We start from the raw sequence: 23,528 nt of genomic DNA, 5'->3' as shown, positions 1-23,528 counted from the left end.
ATGTTAATGAAAAATTATAAACTTCTTTTTTTAAACAATTCGCGACCATCTTTTTTAAAGTATTTTTTGTTTTTCTGACCCCGTAAAAATTTTAATGCGCGAAAACTAGGTCCCCGGGACAAAGCCAAAAAAAATGAGGGTTTTGCTAATAATTATGTTTCGCTTTTTGGATTTGGATAAACCTTTACGTTTGTTTTAGCAAGCGAGCAGGGGAAAAGTTGTGAGTTGAAAAATATTTATAAAGAGAATTTTATTAATTTTTATAGTATTTTGGTTTGGTTTTTCTTAATTTTCATTCCGTCAGTAGCTTTTAAAAATACAAAGTACATGTTTCCTCTTTTTGAACAGTAATGAAATGGGGGCGCTAGGAACATTACCCAAAGGCAGTTACCTGAAAATTTTTTGATTATTCTCTGCCCTAATTCATAATGTGTAATTGACAGCGTCGGAATATTAGGGGTGGCGCTATGTCTTGTCAGTATAAAAAACTAGACACACCCAGGGAAATAATTTGTTTCGGAATAATTGCGAGGAGATGTATTGGACAATCAATTTTTACTGCGGAAAAGGGCAGGCCTAAGTATGGTTTCGTAATGTCAAATAGCTAATTTAATTGAAAATGATAAATGTAATCGTAAAATTTTGTACTCTGTGTTTTCAAAGCAATCGATCCCCAGCCCCTTCAGCCCCTTTGTTTCAAAAAAATGTTTACATGTTTTGGGGAAAAAAAATTTTTTCACAATATTTGAAAAACTCCCTTTTTTTAAAGGGTAACAGGATAAAAAAAATTCCCTCTTTCATTGGGTTTTTTTTAACTCAGCTTTAGAGAATAGAGTGAAACTTTTTCTGAAGGTTGACGAAAAGGGGGAAGAATGTAAGGGGGTTTAAAAATATTTCCCCTAGTGTAAGCAAGTAAAGGGTCATCTCGATAAGTGGTGATGCCTAAAAAATACGTTGTGTGAAACAATTAACTTTTATTTTTCAAGGTGAGGGGCCCTGTAGAAGTTTGAAAACCCCTTCCCCTTCCCCTTATCATTGAAAAAAAATTTACGTCAATTTAATGTGTAAAAATATTCCCCAGGAAAAATTTGTGCCCCACTTGTCGCGATTTGATGTTTAATTTTTATAAATTTGTCAATTATTTTGAGTCTTTTTCAAATACGCGGCAGACTTTTTAACTCATTTTTTTATGTATCAGTTTCCCCGCGATATACTTAAATAAAAATTGGATAATATTTTTTTGTTCAATAACAAAAAACGATTCGAATACATGCACTTTTAAAGATGTACATTCATTTTTTTTATTTATTAACTACTACCGCTTTTTTTATTTAATTTTAGTACTGTAATTTGTTCCCATTTTCTTGGGAAAATAGGTCCCAAACATCTTATGGTAAACCCTTGGCGGCCAGAAATTTTAGCAATCTCGCCCCCTTAATTTTTTTTGCAACCGAAAATGACGAACCGACCTTTGCATTCCCCCAAAGTAAAAAAAATTAAGCAGAAATGCTAAACTAAAAACGAAACCCGTTTTTGATTGTAATACCCGGGTTCACGGCGGGGGTCCCCGTCTAAATGTATGGCGTGGACTTCTTTTTTTTAGTCACTGACCAAAGGTCGGGGGTGAGCTTTGTGGCCTTCCGGGGGCCATCGTCCAAAAAAAATTCTTTTTCTTGAAAACCACTGGGAGAATTACACCAAATTAACAGAATGCCTTGGGTGGTTTTTTAAAAAATTTGTTCAAAAAATTAAACCCATGGGGAAAACTCTGGTTGCCTGGAACTAAAGGAAAAAACTTTAAAATCTTCTTGCCCAAAAGCAAGGCATGGGCCCTTGTATTTGGCGTGTGCTCTCTTTGGTCCTCTATAAAGATTGTTAAATTGTCCCCTGGTAAAAAAGGGGCCCACCCTGGGGTTAAAATTTTTTACATAGACTTATATGGGAAAAACCTTTAAAATCTTTTGTCAAAACCCCACAGGAAAAGGCCTTTGATTTTTGGGTTGAGCTCCCTTTTTTGGTCCCTAAAAAAATTGTTAAAATTATAACCCCGGGGGTAAAAGGGGCCCTGCTGCGGGGGTCTCAAGTTTTAAATAGATTATATGGGGGAAAACACTTTAAAATTTCTTGCCAAAAATGAAAGGCCCTAGCTTTCGTATTTGATGTTGCACCCTTGCGGGTCCTTACCAAAATTGTTAAAATTTTATGCCTTTGGGGTCAAAAGAGGCTGCCGGGGGGCCCCAAATTTAACATAGCTTTATGGGGAAAAAATTTTTTGTTAAAAATTTAAAAACCCTAGGTCTTTGGTATTTAGTATGTGCTTTCCCTAGTGGATCTGTAACAAATTGTTAAGTTACCCCCTGGGGTGAAAGGGCCCCCCCCGGGGTCCTTTTTATTATTTAAAGCAAAAAAAAAAAAAAAATTATCAGATCATTTCCTAGACTGTTTAATTATAAATACTGGGACCCTAAGCGATTGGGTCATTCCTGTGACATTGACCTACTGACCTACTTTCGTTTTTTTAAGATACAGTTGAAATTTGAATGAATGCAGTTTTGCAAATGATATCAGTGCCCCACGAATTGATTACTGACCTACTTTCAATATTTAAGCATCAGTTTGCCATTTGAAAATGTGGTCATATTACTCAGGTAAGGATTCGGGTCACTGCCCCTTTTTTGTTTGTTTTTGTTGTTTTTTTTTTTGGGTTTTTTTTTTTTGCTTTTGAGGAAAAATTTTTCAGCCTTTCGACGAATTGAAATAACCGGGGTTTTGTACGGCATGTCAGCTTTTCATTTACGAAAGATATTGATGGGGAAAAACACAATCCCAAGGGGCCCGAAACGGGCCAAGGGTACATTAAAAATTTTGGAACTTCTCAATCCCCAAAAATATCTTTTTGATTTTGTTGAGAGTGTAGATTCCCTAGATGTAAGATATAACGTTTTAAGAGCTGAGACCTAGACATTTAGAAATATTTTCAAAAAAAATTTGGTAATAAATTTGTTTTCGGAAGCTTTAAAGGGGCCCATCAGGCTAATACGTTTTAGTACGAAGGGTGGGGGAAAGAAAATTATGGTCTATCTAAAAAATTTAATCGGAGCGATTTGTCTCAAACCCTACATACCCTATGGGAAAATCAGGTAAAATGCATATTTTTTTGAAACAGAAAAATATTTTTGCTTTAACGATTGTTGTATTGAGTTTAAGTAGTACATCATAGTAAAATGGGGATTATTTTACATGGTTAATTGATCCTTAATATCAGGAACATCAATTATTGAATTGCAGGAACCATAATATAACCATTTTTGCATGATACTGGTGCGGACCAGTTCAAAACTAAATGCATACACACGAAATGAACTTGAAAAAAGTTTGAATAAAATTTGGCATAAATACTATGTTAGATTGAAAAAATATACCAAAAAGTTTAAAAGAATTCAATTTCATCTAAGATGCTAAAATCTGGCTTCCCGTTCTTTGCGCATATTCAATTTTCTGATCAAAAGTTAAGTACTGATGGAAACGCATATTATTTTTCTTGAAGATAAAACATCATTTTACCTATTTTTAAATCTTTTCCATTGTTCAATGCATTTGGTTTTTATAGGACTATATTCGCAAGAAAAAACGAGTTTAAAAAGTTTCCCCATGCTTTATGGGAATTCAATTGAAAACCAAATTTTGGTTTTAAAAAACCCCCCCCGGTTAGTGTTCACGAGGCCAAAAAGCGGTTTCGCAAGCGTCTTATTGGGAACGGGGTAAAAGTTCGGGGATGACCGAACTACTGCCTAATTTTTTCAAAGAAAAGCCAGATTCCTTGTGAAACCACTTTTGGTTATTTAAATTTTAAAATGCCAGGATGTAAGAATAATTTAATCATCATCACCCATCAGATAAAAAATGGAAAATGAAACACAGTAAAATTAAAATGAAGACAAAGAGAAAATTTGTTTTAAAAAATTATTTAATTAAAGTTCACTCATAAAAACATATTCACAACGAAAAAACATTAATTTGTCTATAAATCAACTTTTAAAATTTAAATTAAATACACCATTTTGAAATTTATTCTTTAAAATTGTATCAATATTTTAGAAAATTTACTTTTATCAAAAAAAATGCCAAAATTTTAGTAAACCTTAAGCAAAAAAAATTTTTTGACATAAAGCAAATTTTCTAATTTATTTCCAAAAATAATGCCCAAAATTCCTAAAAGGGTTTTTAAATTTTTTCATTTTTCCCAATCCAAGAAAAAAGGTTGTCCAAAATGTTTTAACTGAGAGTCCAAACATTTTTGAAAACCCCTATTTATAAAGGTCGACAAAAAAAATGTGCCTGGGACACAATGCCCCCCCTACATGACAAAGGCCAGATCAATTTGGGAAAAAAAATATGTTGCTATTTAAAACATATTTTGGGAGCTACCCGACAAAACATAAAAAAAATGACAATTTTCCTAGGTCAGGAGCCATAATCCTAAAATACATTGATTGGACGCAAAACCCCGGGGTGTCAAAATAAACTTTGGACCAACATTCCTTGAACGTTGGGACTCGGGTCAAATACTTCTGGGCTACGCGCGACACACTTTAAAAAGGGCCCAATTTTTACAAAGTCGGGGGCCATAATCCTAAACGATGTAAATTCGGACCCAAAACCCCCAGGTGCACAACTAACAGTGCCAACTTCCCCGTAAAGTTTCTGCTCTCATCAAAATTTTTGGGCTACGTGGACACAACACTAAAATGCCCAATTTGACAAAGTCGGGGGAAAACTCTACATGATGACAAACCCCGGACGCAAAACCCCAAAGGGGTCACAATACCATGTGCCCAAAATTTCTGTAAAGTTGTGGAACTACATCAAATACTTTTGGGTAGGCGCGATACAACTTTCTCTGAGGACGGCGGAGGGGAGGGACGGAAAAGGGCAAATCATTGCCCCAAAGGGGGGGACATAAAAAGTTGAATCTGATTGGAAATGACTTTTTTCCAAAAAAAATGTATTAAACTTTTCTCACCAAATGCAAAAAATTTGAAAAAAGGGGTAATGATGTGAATCGTCCCCTGAGTAGTTGAGCCAATGTTTAAAGGCAAACTGATGTCAAAAAAATAGAAAGTTGGTCAAAGGTCACATGGAACTGAAATTTTTAAGTCAGGGCAAAATCACATGTACCCAAAAATTTTGGGGTTTTATCTTCAAGTTTTTATAATTAAAATCGGGAAATTGTCTGTAATTTTTGAATATTTTTTCCCTATATATATAAACGTGCCCCCAAGGGGGGGGCCTTTTTTCAGCACATGGGCATAAATTGAACAACTTTTAGAGATCCCTAGGCAATGTAATACAAAACTATGGCAATCCAAAATTCTTTGGAAATTTAATTCTTTGAAAAATTTTGAAAGGGGGGCATGAAAAATAAATTCTGTGACGTTTTGGGGCGTTCTGCCCAAGTGGTTTTCAAGAAGAAGGGGTTTTTTTTTTGAAAACTTGACGACGACGACGCAAGAAAATAAGGCAGGACTTGAGCGGACAAAAGTCACCCTGCGTTTGGCTAGGGGGCTAAAAAATGTCACAAAACCTTTACACAAATTTAACTAGTGGTCTTATCATAAATTTTTGTTTAAAAGTAAAATTTAATATATTTTAAAATTAAATTTCAAAAAAGACACATAAATTCTCCAAAAAATATTCCCGTTTGCTCCAAATAGGGATTATCTAAGGGCCTTTTTTTAAGGATTACAAGAGAAAAAGGCATTAAAAAATCTACAAAAAATTCAGTAAACTAAAAAAAAAACATTGACTGACAAAAAAAAATCTTCTGAAAAAATTTTATATTAATTTTTGATAAATCGTTTTCATTGGTCGCTTGGCCCACAAATTGACTGGCAAAATTAAACATAGAAAATTTTTTCATTTTTTAAATCTAGTCTGTATATCCTAAATCTTTTAAATTTAAGATATATTTACTGTATTTAATCCATTTCTGGCAAAAACAAAATGGATAAGGAGCATGCATTTGCTTTTACAACAACTGTTAAAAAAAACCAGCCCCTTAACGAAATTCCCTAAAGTTGTTTTAAAAATGCTCCCTTAAATTTTCCCTTTAAAATTTTCATCATTTTTATAAAAATAATTACAAAAAAAACCAAAAAAAATTTTTACAAAAACCCCCAAATTTACACACAGTCCCCCCTTTTGAAAGAATGCAATTGGGAAAAGTTTCAAATTCCCCCCCGGTGCCCCAAAACAGCAATAGTAATATATTTTGGCAAAAAATAGCAAAAAAAAGAATAGTGAAACTAATAAATTTGAAAATAAAACAATACAAATATAAGCAAAGATTTAAATCTTCATATATCAGTGATAAATCAAAATAACTGTAGATTTGTCCGAAAACATTCTATATCCCTTTCTTTTCATCTTAAAATATGTTATTTTAATAATTTGATTTCCCAAATGAAAATGATCTAATACAAAAAAATAATGAAAATGAGAAACAGGAAAATGTATTTTTCTATCGTAAAATTATGAACCCCCCCAGGGCATTACAAAGATTTCCAATTTTTAGAAATTTAAAACAACATAGAGACAGTTTTCAACCCGGCAATAAATTTTTTTGCTGAATAGTCGAAACTTGAAAACAGTAGATCACTTTTGAAAGCATTACGTAAGCTTTAAGAATCAAGTCAAACCCTAATTCATCTTTAGTATTTTTAAATTTTTCCCTTATATTTGTTGGTACTTGAAGAAGTTCGAAATCTCAAAAAGGCCTTTTAAATTGATGTTTAGTCTATTTATATTCATACTGTTTGCCCCGTCTTCGATAAATTTGTGTCCTTCTAGAGGTATTTTAATTGGAAACGATGCAAATCGGATGTTAAAAAAACTTTTTTATTTATTTAAAAATTTTTTTAGTATCCCTTTCAGGTCGCGTAATTATTTTTTTAGTATTTTTATACCTTTTTTTTAAAAAAGATCTAAGCTTAAGTGTATATGGCGGGGGGCCCTTTTTGACGGTTCGTGCTTTTTTAGGCCTAAATGAAATGTTAATGTTTTGAAGGCAAATAAAAACGCTTTTTCATTGTACTTGTTTTAAATGTAAAAAATTTCATGGCGTGGGCTATGTAAAAATTTTTAATGATGTTTAATTTCTTAAATAAAAAAAGTCTTTCCGTTTTTGATGTAATCAAAAATCAAGTAGTCCCATTTAAAACGTTCTCCATATATTATAATTATATTATATATAATTTTTATATTTATATAATATATATATATTATTTATAATATATATAATATTTTCATGGTTATTTTTATTGTAAACATTAATGAAAAATGGGCATTTAAAACATTTAAAGTCTTAAAAGAAAAAAAATATTAATAAAAAAGAAAAATAGGTATTAAAAAATAAACTGTTCAATTTTATTGAAAATTGTCGTCGTGACAATTAATCTTGCACCAAAATATTTTCAACAAAAAAAAATCATTCACACATCTATTTTCTCACATTCCACATGACATTTAAATACACGTATATAAAAACTGAAAAATAAGATCATTAATCAAAAAGGGAAAAAAAGGTTTAAAAAATGTGGGGAAATAATAGTTTTTTGAATTTAGCTTAAATAAAAAAAATGGTTTTAAATTTTTCTTTTAAGATAAAAATTTGTACTTTCCTTGTTGTGACGCGTAAAATCAAGACGTCTAGACGTAAATTTTTAAAAGGGGGTGAGTTTTAATTTGTTTCTTTCGGCCCATTTACCCCTCGTTTAGTGGGGTTATGCTATTTCAAAAAGAATGAATATCAAATCATTGGGATATTTCGTATATTCTCAATTTGCTTCCCGCTGGGGATGCGCAAAATTCACAAATTTATGGAAAACTAATTTTTTAAAACCAAACGAGGTAAATAGAGCTATTTAAACCCTTAATTTTGATGATAACAAAAAAAAAACTTGCTATGTAATACTTTATATCAAAAGAGTGCGTGTTCAGCTCTGAAAAAATGAAAAATTGGACGATAGGTTTTTTAAAACGCAGTTAAAAGTTATGTTACATAACAAGAAAACAAACCCCTTTCCCCAATTTTAAACAATAGAAGCCCCAAAAAAAAAAAACCCCTGAAATAAAAACATCAAACAGTTGAGATAAGAAGATGAAAATTTAAAAAATCAGGAAAAAAACAAAAAATAATTTCAGGATACCCTAAAAGCACACGCCTTTAAAAACTTAGCATCTAAACAGTGTAACTGAAAATTGCACGTGGCAAAACGTTAGAAAATTTTAATTTACGACTAAGAAAAAGAACCAAGAGGGTATTTTGGCTCTTTTCCCTTTTATCGAAAACTGAATGTGTTTTTTAAAAAACCTGTGACTCTCTCAAAACAGACTTACTGTAAGTGGGTTTTGGTTTTTTCAATTTTGGGCGCTCACCAAACCCAAATCCCCCTTTTTAAAAAACTTCACTTCTTTTGAATTTTGCTCTTTCGAAATCGTTTTGTACTTTTTTTCGAAGAGTAACCCCTTCCCCTTTTGGTCCCCTTTTCATTTTTCAAACATAAGTGATATGATTGGGCTTGTTAATGGATTTTGGTTTTGCGCAATTCGTTAAACCTTTCATTGCATTGTTTTTTACCAAAAGCATCTATTTCAATTTTTGTAAGTTTCCCGTAGTTGACCATTTTTTTTACGATTGTTTATGGGTTAAAAAATTTCCCCTGGATCGTTTATTATCTTGTAGTCTTTTAATGTTTTCTTGACTTTTAAAAGTTGTGTGTTGTTGGTGGGTATTTTTTGTGTTCCATTTGCATTTTCTGGGATATGTGCAAGACCGTTTTTCACCTAACAGCGCAATGGCGTTTTTCCCGATCCCAAAAAAAACAATCTGGTGGCATTTACGTAAAATTTTCACACTTCGTATTATGGACACGTCCCGGTATCAAGGTTTTTATTTGCGTAGGCTCCGACACTTCAACGACATAATCTTTGTGGGCTTCCATGTTAGATTTGTGCTCTGCAAGAACTTTTTTTTCGCTTTTAAGAATAAACCATTTGCAGCCCGGGTAAGATTTTCCTTTAGTGTCCTTTCAACAGTTCAAACGATTTTCTTGCCAAATCTTTGGTCGCTGTAGACTTTTTCACCATTGTCTAGGTGGACGAAAAAAAGACCGAAAATTGACGACCTTGTTCCAAAAAATTGGGGAAAAAACTTGACTTTCCAATTGAAATTTTTTTGCGAAAAATGCAGAATTTTTAAAAGTAAAGTATTCCCAAAGGAAGCAGACCTTTTAAAACGCGCTGAATGGGGCATTGCCATCTGCAAAGGTAATCAAGGAGATAATTGTCCTCTTAAAACTTTCCAAACAGGGACATTATGGACTGAAAATTAAATTTTTTAGCCCGGGGGGTGGTAGGTTTTTATTAGAAAATACAGGTCAATAATGTGACTCCCCTTTGGTCTTGTCGGAAAAAAGTGGCGAATTTGGCCAACTTTTTTGGTCTCGTTAAGTTTTGGTATCGCCAAAAAACCCGGAGTGTCGATATTGCAGCTTTGTTAAGTCGGTTCCTTTTCTGGGTAAAATTTTGAAATGTTAAACCAAAAACAGTTGGAAATAAAGGCTCAATAACAAAATAAAAAACAATAAATTTCCGGGGAAATTTAAAAACTTGAAATTGTACATTAAATTTGTTTTAAAAAAAATCTTTTTTTGTTTTTTATAAAAAGGGTTAAAGGGCGTTTTTTAAGTTGAGATGTTGGTTTCCCCTTTCTCACTGATTTTTTTTTGGGAAATTTAAAAATTTAAAAAATTGTCTTCAGGTGTTGTACCAAAAATTTTTAAGTGATGGTTCAAGTGGTTTTTTTGGTTTCGAAAAATAAAAAATTTCCCTTTAAATTATACTGTAACCGCCCCTGTTATATTTCAGAGTCGATAAGAATATATTTTCAATATTTGTTTCACAAACTTTAAGTTTATAAACCGATTCTGACAAACCCATTAAAAGGGATCCTGAAAAAAAATTTAAATAGTCTATCACCTTTACCTTATTCAACTTCATATAAAAAAGCCCTAACTTTTGTTAAAAAGGAAAATTCCCCCATATTAAAACCTTCCCTTTTTTCAATTTACTACATACCAAATTTCATCGCAAAAAGCATTGCAACAGAATAATTGGGGGAAGTTATTGTGTGGGGAGCGAATTGAATTGTTAGCGAACCGAAAAAATCCTTTGATGTATTTTTTTTTTAATTTAAATTTAAAAATAATAACAATGATCCAAACTGGAGTATTTATTGAAATGATTTTTTTAAGTAAAAAATGTGACATTGATTTGACACCATGATCCAAAAGACAGGTAAATGGCTTTAATCCCCAACAAGGTAATTTCTTCATTCAGAAAAATACCAAACCAACGTTTAACCCAATCAGCCCCGGTGATTTTAAATCAAAGTGATTTTTTTTTAGATAAAGGAAATTAAAAGAGAGGAATAGAAAAGGAAACTAAAAAATTTTTTCATTCCTATTGCATTTAATATATTAAAATTTTTAGGGTTTAAACCCCGAATAGTTGGGAATTTATGCACCGATAACAAGGAAAAAAAAAAAGGCCAAATAAAATTATGAAGCAAAGTTAAGGATATTAGGATTGTGATCCTTTTGTTTTCTACTGCATAGCAAGCCCAAGCAAACCCCGTGTGTACTTTTTAAAAATTATAAGCAAGGGGGGAACAGCGGGGGCAGATTATGGATTATGCCCAAATTAGTGAAAAAAACTTTTAAAAAATGTTTTTGTTGATATGGGTAGTCCAGATTGTGTATTTAAAATTTAATTTCTTAAAACGCAAACTCTCGGGGAAAATTCTAAATTCGTTTTGGGGCAAAATCTACCGTATCAAAAACCCTTGAAACGAGTAATAAAACACATAACAGGGAACTTAAAGCAAGCAAAAAACCCGAAAGGGGAAATTTTCAATAAGTTAGTGTATTCGGGCGCTTGAACAACGCATCAGAAAATACATTTATTTTTTTAACCCGATATTTTTGTCAAAAATTTAGTTGTTATTGTTTTGTTTTAATTTGTTAGATATTTGTACAAATTTAACTTCCCAATTTTTTTTGCAAAAAAAAACCACAACGAAAAATTAATTTTCCCCGGGATTTATAATTTTTAACAAAGTCTGAAACAATCATGGGATAAAACATCCGTTCAACCATTTAAGTGTCTTACTGATTTCCCCTCCGTTTCGTTTTCATCTTTTAAAACAAAGATTGTATATCAAATGGGGGCATCCCCTTAACCCCGCAATGTTCATAATCCCCTCAAAAAAAGTTCTTTCCAGTTCTGTAGCTCAAACCAAAATAATAGTTTTTGTTTCGTACCTTTCGGAGTGTACCTGTCATGTTTTGATCTGGATTAATTGATTGTTTCTGATAAAATTATAAAATTTGGTTCAAAAATAAATAATCTAAATGTGCTTTAAATATATGCAACAAGAATATAAAATGATGAACGATGGATGTGAACATGTAATAAGAAAGTACTATGTAAAACTCTAATAATTAAAAGAAGCATGTCCATGTAGTTAAAATACGTGTTTGTAAAACAGTTACTAGTACTTCGTTCTAGTATATTTTAAAGATTTGAGCTACATTTTAAAAATTGCATTCATACATATAGTTCATCATATAGCACCATATAAATAAAAGAGTCATATTGACAGTATATCGCCCATAAGTGTTTTACAGTTTAAATAGGCCCTAACAGACACATTTCTACTTATAACTATGTAAACTGACTTGCAGATTCAGTGGAGTAGATTTTCAAAACTTTCCATTGAACCATTGTAGGAAGACTAGACCATAACCATCCCAGACAGCCGTGTATTTTATAAACACAAATTTGATAGAGGCTTATAGGCTGTTAGAGGTCACCTAAGGAACATTTCTATGAAATTAGTTTACTCATGAAATATTTACCTAGTATCATTTTAAAATCGGATCAGCAGTTTCTGACACGAAGATGTTTAAGGTTTCGAAAACACATACAGAGAAAAGTTACGATCATCCAAATACTATTAGTTTTAAAATTATGTTACAATTGGGCCATCGGTTTCTACAAGAAGATTTTTTGAAGTCTATACTTCGTGCATAGAAGGAAAAGTTACCATGCAAAGTGAAGGAAGGACCCAGGAGTCCCTCCGGGCATCATTTCATCAAGGACAGGCACTTCGATAGAAAGACCGGCGTTCCGTAAGCCAGATGGATCGCTTCTCAGCTGGCTTCTTAACATGAAAAATTCTACATCACAATAGAGGTTTCGAACCCACATCGGACAGGGGAAAGTGATTTGACCTGAAGAGGGCCAAGGATGTCCTACAAACCAATTTAATACTAAAGAAGTTGAAGTCTTATATGATAAGTGCACTATGGCCGGCCCTGATCAGTAGTATGGATTGTTCGGTCAGGGCAATGCGAATGACCTCCTTTATGACTGGACGCAATTTATATGCAGTTCGTGTTCCACCTGTGAACCATGTGAAGAAGTCGCGAGGTGTTTGTGTATAAGAATAGAATTACAGAACAGTAGTTGGATAAAATGGCATCTGCCGAACTGAGAACGTTGTTAACCAAATTGCAAGCAAACAAACAAAGTTGTATAAATGATTTAGGAAGAAAAAGAATTTCACACTTTTCAGCATTATTCCAAAAATAAATGATAACTTCTTCGACATATAACATTTTGCATATGTTTTATATACAATACTGATTGTCTTCTTTTATTCAAGAAATGAAATTTAGTTAAGCAGTTTCCATTTGGCATGGCATTTATATACAAAGTAAAAGTGTTTAAAGAACCCTCTATTCCTTTAAACGCGTCCAGTTTATTTTATAACAAGAGGACCATGATGGTCCTGAATCGCTCACCTGTTCCCGCATGACCCAGTTTCGAGTATGACGTCGTTTTTTCTATTATTTGACAAAGTGACCTAGTTTTTGAGCTCATGTGACCCAGTTTTGAACATGACCTAGATATCATCAAGATAAACATTCTGACCAATTTTCATGAAGATCCATTGAAAAATATGGCCTCTAGAGAGGTCAAAAGATTTTTCAAATTTTAGACCTAATGAACTAGTTTATGACCGCAGTTGACCAAGTTTCAAACTTGACCTAGATATCATCAAGATGAACATTCAGACCAATTTTCATACAGATCCCATGAAAAGAATGGCCTCTAGAGAGGTTACAAGGTTTTTTTATTATTTGACCTACTGACCTAGTTTTCGATGGCACGTGACCCAGTTTCAAACTTGACCTAGATATCATCAAGGTGAACATTCTGACCAATTTTCATGAAGATCCATTCAAGGGTATGGCCTCTAGAGAGGTCACAAGGTTTTTCTATTTTATGACCTACTGACCTAGTTTTCGATCACAGTTGACCCAGTTTCAAACCTGACCTATATACCCTCAAGATTAACATTCAGACCAACTGTCATACAGATCCCATAAAAAATATGACCTCTAGAGAGGTCACAAGGTTTTTCCATTATTTGACCTACTGACCTACTTTTTGATGACATGTGTCCCACTTTCGAACTTGACCTAGATATCATCAAGATGAACATTCTGACTAACTTTAATGAAGATCCATTCATAAGTATGGCCTCTAGAGAGGTCACAAGGTTTTTCTATTTTTAGACCTACTGACCTAGTTTTTGACCGCATGTGACCCAGTTCCGAACTTGACCTAGATATCATTAAGATGAACATTCAGACCAACTTTCATACAGATCCCCTGAAAATATGGCCTTTAGAGAGGTCACAAGATTTCTCTATTATTTGACCTACTGACCTAGTTTTTGAAGGCACGTGACCCAGTTTCGAACCTGACCTAGATATCATCAAGGTGAACATTCTGACCAATTTTCATGAAGATCTTATATAATATATGGCCTCTAGAGAGGTCACAAGGTTTTTCTACTTTTAGACCTACTGACCTAGTTTTTGACCGCACGTAACCCAGTTTCAAACTTGACCTAGATATCATCAAGATAAACATTCTGACTAACTTTCATAAAGATCCCATGAAAAATATAGCCTTTAGAGAGGTCACAAGGTTTTTCTTTTATTTGACCTACTGACCTAGTTTTTGATGGCACGTGACCCAGTTTCAAACTTGACCTAGATATCATCAAGATAAACATTCTGACCAATTTTCATGAAGATCTTGTGAAATATGTGGCCTCTAGAGAGGTCACAAGGTTTTTCTATTTTTAGACCTACTGATCAAGTTTTTGACCGCACGTGACCCAGTTTCAAACTTGACCTAGATATCATCAAGATGAACATTCTGACCAACTTTCATAAAGATCCCATGAAAAATGTGACCTCTAGAGTGGTCACAAGCAAAGGTTTACGCACGCACGGACGGACGCTGCGCGATCACAAAAGCTGACCTTGTCACTTTGTGACAGGTGAGCTAAAAATCATTCTGTTCAAACAAACCGTTGTTCATAATGTTTATTTACAGTAATCACTTTCACATACACATTTTTTAAATTTACCAAATGATGCATACTTCTGGCACTGTAAATATATCTTGAAACAACACAACTTCACATTTCGGCAGTTCTGTGAATAGCTAGATTTCTAACGCCATGTCACATCGTACGCATGAGCAACATTTGAGATATGACGACGTGAGGTATAATAAATCGTGGCGACCTCTTAGTTATTTCGTCTTTTGTGTAAATATCTTTGATTGGGACTTAGAATGCAAATCGTTAATATAGGTTCATTGAATAGGTTCATTGAATAAAATATATTGGATTTTACACAACTGAATTGCTGATATAAGAAAACAAGACAACTTACCAATTTCGAACTTTCTCGTCTTTGCACGCTTATTTCGAGCAGAAACAATTTCGGTAAGTGGGATGGAATACTTGATTGGAGGTATATCATCACCCTTTACTTGCTTTGCCTTTTGTAACATCCTTGTCGCCAGGGATGCAGCCGTTTGTATTTCTTCACTCTCTGGACTGTACGGACTCTCTTCTCCATCATCATATATTATCCTTACACGGAAAATATACGTAGCGTTTGACTTCAGGTCGGAGAGGTTAGCAGAAGCAGTATAGTACTCTCCTTGATACGGCTTCCACTTCCGGTCACCACCCATATCTTTGAAGTAAAGCTGGTAACAATCCTTGTCTCCAAACTTTGTTGGAGCATCCCATACTAACGTAATTGCGTCTGCTAGTATTTCTGACGCTTTTGGTCTACCAGGTATAACCTTAAATGTAAAACACTAAATGACACGTCAGTGAAGATAGACTGTGATTCATAGGAAAGTGAACATTGCTTAATAATTGCAATTCATATTTAATCTGATGTTCAACTTTTGTGCAAGTTAAGAGGAAAACAAAATCATAAATAAAGTCATTTATTTCATTTAATGACAGCTCAGTTAGGGTATCATATATGTAGGCTTAACAATAATTTAAACATGACATAAAAAAGCACACAAAAACCACTGTCAAATGCTTTAGTAAAAGTAAATTAGGCATACATCTCAGTATTTATTTTTTTGATAGTTACTCGGCCGAATCCTAGAGATATGAATATTCTTTTCGTATATTACGTGTCTATCAATAAATATTAATATCAATTTAACTTGCTTCCTATAACTAATTTGACAAATACAAATATTATTAAACGTGTTTCTTTATTTTAGAAAAGAAAAGTGAATACATAAACCTTTTCTTCTTGCTTTGTTTTCGTCTTCATCAGTTGGTATTTGGCTTTGTCTGCTTCTATGAGTTCATGTTTTTTCGTGGCTTTCATCTTTTTGTGAGACTTAGTGCAGTCATCACATAGGTACTCCTCGCATTCATCACAGTAATATATAGCTTTCGTCTCTCCCTCACATGGGTCACAAGAATATTGTTTATCCATTTCTTAGGTGTGCTTGAATAAAAATATAAATTTGTTTCATATGAATAATATAAATTAGAACACTCACATTTTTATTTTATTTTGTATCCAGTATTCTAGAAGTACGTACAAAAGGAAACGCTTGTATCAATATTATACGCTTGCAAAACGGCCCGAGGACATCCTCCACCAAAGTTACCCTCTCTCTATTTTGCGCACCTCTTATCCATTGTTCACTAAAATTAGCCACAGTTATTGCACTTGAAAATTACTCATATTTGCGAAAATTAATAGTGTTTGCTCTCTCATTATGTAGTTCTTATACAATGTTCACCAATCAAGGTCCGTATGTTTAATGGCCTGTTTGATATCCAGCTGAATAGTCCAAGTCGCTCTTGAGTCAAAACCCTTGAAATATCTAACGTTCCTAATCCTTTCAAACGTTTCAAGTAACTTTACTTGAAGAAAATGATTCAAAGAGTAGAAAAAGTAGAGTTTTTGGTTCTTCCTCTCAATGGGAAGAAAAGCAACAAAATCCCTTCAATTGTTTGGAGTAATATTCTGAACAAAATGTTGAGAGTTAATTAAATAAATGAAAATTACTATTAAAGTAAACTGAAAGAGCTTCGGCGTTTATTTATTTCAATCCTTCGCTATGTTCTTCATCTTTGTAAACAGTTCGGATAAAATCCCTTCAGTAGTTAAAGAGGTATGCCTTGCACAAGTAAATAAGAAAAAAGAGAAATTTAAAAGAATCATAATTGGCAAGTAAGAATTATGATTCTTTTAAATTTCTCTTTTTTCTTATTTTCTTAACTGAAGTTTAACAAAATTTCTTCAATAATTTTAAAGTGATGCTCCGGACAAAAGTTTAAGGAATAAACAATTTAAGAGAGATTGTCATAAGAAGAAGCAAGATAGAGATAAATTTCTGATACACCGTACTTTCTGTAGATATTCACTATCATTATATGAAGTTTTAACAGTATTCCAGTAATGGTTTTCGACTTATGCTTTAGAAAAAGTAGTATGAGCAAATAAAATGGAGATGATTCAAAACGTAAGCGAGATATATTGTTCTTGTGCATTGCTCTTTCATTTTTTGACATATGCCCGTGTGTGAAGTTTTATCAACATCCCGCCGATAGTTTCGGACTTTAGCTCCGGATTAAACTGTTACGAGTAAAAATAAAATAAAAACGGGAGATTATTCAAACAGTGACAGAGTAATGATTTTTGTACAACACACTTCCTCTCATATATTGGGTGTTTTAACATAATCACTTTTAGGGTTATTCTCTAGATAAATGTGTTATTAGCAAATTTAGAAGAAGGTGATAGTTCTAAAAATAAGCAAGGAAGCATTATCTGAAGAGGATATGGTCATAATGAATTGTTGATATCAATTCTTACACAGCATAGATGTGTTGCATTTAAAGTGAATCTGAACCATTATAGAGATATTTATCTACTGCAGGGCAACACATGTTTTTCGTGTTATAACATCTGCAGAATCCCGAGAGAATGGTTGGTACCTGAGTCTGGAAAGGCGGGTGAACCAAAGTATCCCTAGGGATCCTGGAAATGTTATAAAAAGAAATGAACTTACCCTAATACTTTCCTAGCATAAAACCGTAATTTGCTTTATAAATACCCCATCGTATCTTATTTAAAGAATATTTCAAAGAAAGAATACATGTACTTTGAAATCAAGGGAAATGAGTCATAAGAATAATTTTAAAAGTATTAAATTCAATAGGAATGATAAAATAAACACAACATAAAAATGACGACAGCCTTCATTTCAGGGGCCGCTATCTCGAAAACTTATTCCTATCGTAAGTTAGTGTGATTTACGATTAGCCAATAATTACGGAGAACAAGAACGCCTCGTCAGGTATTCGAACCTACTTTGAGATCTTGTGTGTTCTATGTATTATGCTAGCTGAGCGGGGATCTGCGTGTAGCGTTCAATTTTAAAAATCAATTTATCACGTGTTTGACGTCGTGGGAGTATGATAAAACGATTACATAAAAATGATAATACACTTTAGTGTAATAAAGCTTTGACGTCGACGTCGTTTATAGTATAGGAGACGATGGTAAAATTAACTTGTTTATAATAGTTAAAGAAAGTAGAATTTTCAATGTTTCGACAGGAAAATCTTATCTGTGATAAAAAGAATGTTTCATTTGTGATATTCCACATTGATTTTATTCGACTCGTTGAATAAAACTGATAAAATGCTCGGCAGAGCCTCGCAATTTATCAAATTATTCAACTTGTTTAATAAATTCAATATGAAAGGACACTCATGTAATATCCTCTATATATCTTTAATCTATATAGACGTTTACGCCTGTTTTTAATTTTGTTACTTTCTCAGGAGGCGATTTTTATTGTTAAATGGTTCTTTGTAACTATACACATATAGTCTTACACACTGCAATTCCTTTCATTTTTGGTCAGTACAGAAAACAGTGACGGAAACATAATTCAGTCTCATCAGTTATTACAGTTCACAGGCTAAATGTCTAAGATTCCAGTAATTCTATAATAGGAAATTTCAACTACATGTATATCTGTGATATAAACGCAACGTGTTTCGTACTGCTCTAATTTAAAGCTTTATAATGTTTGCGTTTTTTTCCAACACCGTTTGATGAATAGAAACAGCCAGTGAATAGATACAGCAGTAACTGTGGTAAAAGCCAAGTTTTCATCAATTTATATGAAATACTTTTTGATCTAGGTGCGTCACAAGGTGAAAGTGTGCATTTGCGACTCTCTCAGGGGTCATTACTCTAGAAACAGGGGGCGGAGACAGACGAAAAATAGGAGGTGCGCAATTTCATATTATGATAAAGACTCATGCAAGGTTTAATCAATTCATATGAAACACTTTTTGAGCGAGGAACGTCACAAGGTGAAAATGTGCACTTTTGACTATTTCAGAGGCCATAACTCTGGTAATATGGGGCAGAACCAGACGAAAACAAGGAGGTGCGCAAGTTCATATCATGATAAAGACTCATAATAGATTACATTTATTCATATCAAATACTTTTTGAGCTAGGCGCGTAATACAATTCCGACGGACGGGCCCACGGACGGACGGATGACAGGACGCACAATACCAAATCTATATGCCCCCTCCACTCTGTTGTGGGGCTCAAAACCTGTGCGGTTTCGTCTATAAAACAGATTAAAAGCATTAAATTTATCCATCTATACGAAATAAATTCATGTTCGTTGACACGATTGGATGAAAAGACAACTTAAATGAATATATTCCCGCTCGTTTCAGCGTGGAGCACTAAGAAACAAACAGATTCATCTTCAGATAAGTCGAAAAATGTAAGTTTTTATAAGCTACGAGAACGCTAAGGGGTGGATCTTTCAGTCACAACTTACGAGGACATTAACGAAGTGTCGTAAATAACGAGGCTTTCGAGATAGAGGAAATATTTGCTACGAATACCTTACGAACCCTTTACAAACATCTTAGGACTTAAGGTATCTTCGAGATAGTGACCCCAGAATGCTAAACAACGAGGCAACAAACAGAACAAAAATCAGGACTGATGAGAAACAAACAAGACACAATGTACTCACGGATGATATCAACCAGAAAAAAGCCAAACAACGACTACTTAAACAGAATAAATTTTCCTGCCTACTTAGCGTGGAAAGTATACATTTGTCTAATCACGTGGCAGCCAAGACATTTCTGTCTTTCTAAGGTAAAAATCCTTGTCTAAAAAGCATGCATATAGAGATCACCCTTTTAGTAAGTTATACAATACACACATAGTGCAAGAAAACATCCAGCCTAATTTTGCCATCACAATCTATCTAAACATGATCTCAACAGATATAGCGACAACTGAATTGCCTCGGTTATGTTTTCTGACTCATTTGGCTCGGAGGATTGTGCTGGCTCGCCACGAAGAGACTACTAGATAGGGTTTTACTATGAGATCCACCTGAAACGCCGAACATCTTTAAATTAATTCCTTGCTCAAAGCATTTTCCTTCAATTTCAAAAAGCAAGCCAGCAATCTAAAACAAAATGGCGATTCGTTTATGAAAAGTGACCAGTCAAAATCAGGGGCCACTATCTCGAAGGTACCTTAAGTCCTAAGATGTTTGTAAAGGGTTCGTAAGGTATTCGTAGCAGATATTTTCTCTATCTCGAAAGCCTCGTTATTTACGACACTTCGTAAATGTCCTCGTAAGTTGGTGCTAAAAAATCCACCCCTTAGCGTTCTCGTAGCATATAAAAACTCACATTTTCCGACCTATCTAAAGATGAATCTGTTTGTTTCTTATTGTACCACGCTGAAACTAGCGGAAATATATTTTGAAAGTTGTCTTTCCGTCCGATCGTGTCAACAAACATGAATTTATTTCGTATAGATGGATACATTTAGTGCTTTAAATCTGTCTTATAGATGAAAACGCACAGATTTTGTGCCCCAACAACAGAGTGGAGGGGCATATAAATTTGGAATTGTGCGTCCGTCCGTTCGTCCGTCCATGGGTATGTCCGTCGGAATTTTGTCTAGCTCAAAAAGTATTTGATATGAATAGATGAAATCTTGCATGAGTCTTTATCATGATATGAACTTTCGCATCTCCTATTTTTCGTCTGGTTCTGTCCCATATTGCCAGAGTTATGGCCCCTGAAACAGTCAAAAATGCATATTTTCACCTTGTGACGCTCCTCGCTTAAAACGTGTTTCATATAAATTGACGAAACCTCGCATGAGTCTTTTTCATGATATGAAATTGCGCACCTCCTATTTTTTGGTCTGTCTCCGTCCCCTATTTCCAGAGTTATGACCCCTGAGAGAGTCAAAAATGCGCACTTTCACCTTGTGACGCGCCTAGTTCAAAAAGTATTTCATATTAATTGATGAAAATTTGGCTTTTACCACAGTTACTGCTGTATATATTCACTTGTGGATTCTATTTATCAAATGGTGTTGGAAAAAACTGCAAACATTATAAAGCTTTAGAGCATTACGAAACACGTTGCGTTTATATCACAGATATACATGTAGTTGAAATTTCCTATCATACAAATACTGGAACCTTAGGCATTAAACTGTAATAACTGGTGAGACTGAATTATGTTTCCGTCACGTGTTTTCTGAACTAACCAGTAATGAAAGTAATTGCATTGTGCAAGAATATGTATATTTACAAGAACCACTTCTGTCCGATCAACATGAACTTATTTTTTGCCGGTAAATATTTCACAATAAGAGTCGCCTCCTGAGAAAGTAACAAGACTGAAAACAGGCTGAAACGTCTATATAGATTAAAGATATATATTACATGAGTGTCTTTTCATATTGATTTTTTTAAACGAGTTGAAATAGAGTGGTGGAACCTATGCTCGCGGTATTTTGTACATATATAATCTTTTTAAGAAGCAAGAAAAAATTATTATTTCGATTTGCCTATGCAAAAACATAAAGTTATCCTCCTTTTATCGAAACATATTGTTGATGTGCGTCATCACGTGACTTAGTCGTCTCGTGAGCTATCGACACGGCATACGTGAAAAGGTGAAAATTCGCCCTGAAGGGAACCTATGCTGGCGGTATGTAATATCGATTAAACTAAGGACGAAAAAAAAATCAGCAGGCTAAAAATGAACAAACAAGCATATGCGAATATAATATTTAGAACATTACTCATTTATTATGTGAAAAACAAAATAAATGGGGATAAAATTTAGTATGTGCCTCTATGTGTATATTTCCCTTTCCGAAATGGAGTCACTATTAGAACAAAGCTTAAAAACGTATAATAATGTTGTTTAAAAACAGAATGTTCAAGTATTAAAGATTCAAACAACGACAGTGATTAACTCGCTAATGATTTCTACACTTCTTTTGTGTGTAGGAAATTTACTCCTCCCTACATCTCAGAAAGAACCATTTGGACTTTGTCAAAATACTAAGATCAACATCGATCTTTTCATGGTTCGAAAGGCACTCGTAGTGTAGCCAGGCGTCACATTCATCACATCTTGCTCTTAAATGTATCTTATATCTGAATGTAATGCATGATTTCTAAAAAACTAACTTTAGTTTAGTGATTTTGACATATTTGTGTGAGATTTGTGCGACGGATACAGATTGCGTAAAATGTATCGGCTGCTGTATACGTCACGTGAGCGGCACGCGCGGTTATCGCTACGTTTGTTGTAAAGGCATTTCACCACTGGTCGGTGTTGAACATAGCATGATGAAATATTTTTATCAGTGCTTCTGCAGAGAGCATATTTATCGAAATACCGCGAGCATAGGAATACCGCGAGCATAGGTTCCACCACTCTATAATCAAATAAAATCAATGTGGAAAGTCACAAATGAAATATTCTTTTTATCACAGATTAGCTTTTCCTGTCGAAACATTAAAATTTCTACTTTCTTTAACTACTTTAAACAAGTCAATATGACCAATTTCTCCTATACTATAAACGACGTCTACGTCAAAGCTTTATTACACTATTATAGTCTGTCCCACCTAATTTTGGACCTCAACTTTGGGCTGATATGAAGAAATGAAACGGGATCAAAGAACATAAAACATGTTTTTGTGAACAAAAAAAAAGTCACCCTCGAGAATTTCAAAGATTTTTGAAACAATCGTCTGGTTTTCCCGTGCGACTAAATTTCAGCTTCTCTATGGGAATTTGCTGTTGTTTATTTCTGGTCGCCATTGCCAAATACTGAAATAGTCTCTATTTTGGAGATTTTCGGGAAATTTCACGTGTTATTCATTGGGGACGTTTCACACTTATTTTTTTACACCTAGATTCTAGTTATTTTTCCTCCCGTAAGAAACAGTTCTAATGGGTTTGAAATAGAATTTACAATTTAGTATACAAACGAAATTTTGAAAAATGTAAAAATGAAAAAGAGAAAAAGAACTTACTTTGCACGAAAGAATCCGGCCATTAGAATCTAAGTAAAGTATTCAGTTATAAATTCCTTTAATCATTATATTCCATTTATCCTTAAATCCTTCCAAACGATGTCCAGTTCAATGCACAATTTTCAAAGTCAGAAGTTTTACACTGAAAATCCATCATCCGAAAATTGATCCAGTCAATCTGGGACAGTCTTTCGAAGAATTTCAGGCAAATAACTGAAATATGCATTTGAAACAATCTTTAATCACAGTATTTTCCAAATGCATAATCCAGGAAGAACCTGTACGATACAAAGACATCAACTGCTTCAGCCTCCTTAGAATATAGCCTTCTACATTTAATTAGCTCGCCATGACACAATAACTTTTCAAACGCTAAAATTAATTCCAATTATGTCATACAATATATGACGTCACTAAATATCTCGAGCGACCAGACTGCACATGTTGGCTCTCTTACGCATAGCTACCCCAACAATAATTAATTAAGTAAATATTGAAGCTTACTGAGTCCCGAATTCAAAGAGGATAATACCCCCTTCACATCTACGATTTTTCTTACGATTTGTGACGGATTGCACAAAATCGTAAAAGTTCACCGATTTATTCCGAGTTATTACGATGCATTTACAACT

At 33.7% G+C, this 23,528-nt stretch overlaps 1 protein-coding gene across 1 annotated transcript; it reads right to left on the bottom strand.

The window, feature by feature from the left end:
- Positions 1 to 12,162: 12,162 nt before the first annotated feature.
- LOC123541455 (uncharacterized) lies at positions 12,163 to 15,992 on the bottom strand. The gene is made up of 3 exons (XM_053535523.1): positions 15,765 to 15,992; positions 14,880 to 15,300; positions 12,163 to 12,353 (listed from the first exon to the last, which is right to left on the bottom strand). The coding sequence occupies exons 1-3, from the start codon at positions 15,960 to 15,962 to the stop codon at positions 12,163 to 12,165; spliced, it is 810 nt and encodes a 269-aa protein (XP_053391498.1). The 5' UTR covers positions 15,963 to 15,992.
- Between the last annotated feature and the right edge of the window lie 7,536 nt (positions 15,993 to 23,528).

Source organism: Mercenaria mercenaria, unplaced genomic scaffold, assembly GCF_021730395.1.
Source record: "Mercenaria mercenaria strain notata unplaced genomic scaffold, MADL_Memer_1 contig_4889, whole genome shotgun sequence".
NCBI classification, from domain to species: Eukaryota; Metazoa; Mollusca; class Bivalvia; order Venerida; family Veneridae; genus Mercenaria; species Mercenaria mercenaria.
This window is presented reverse-complemented; position numbering and strand designations above follow the sequence as displayed.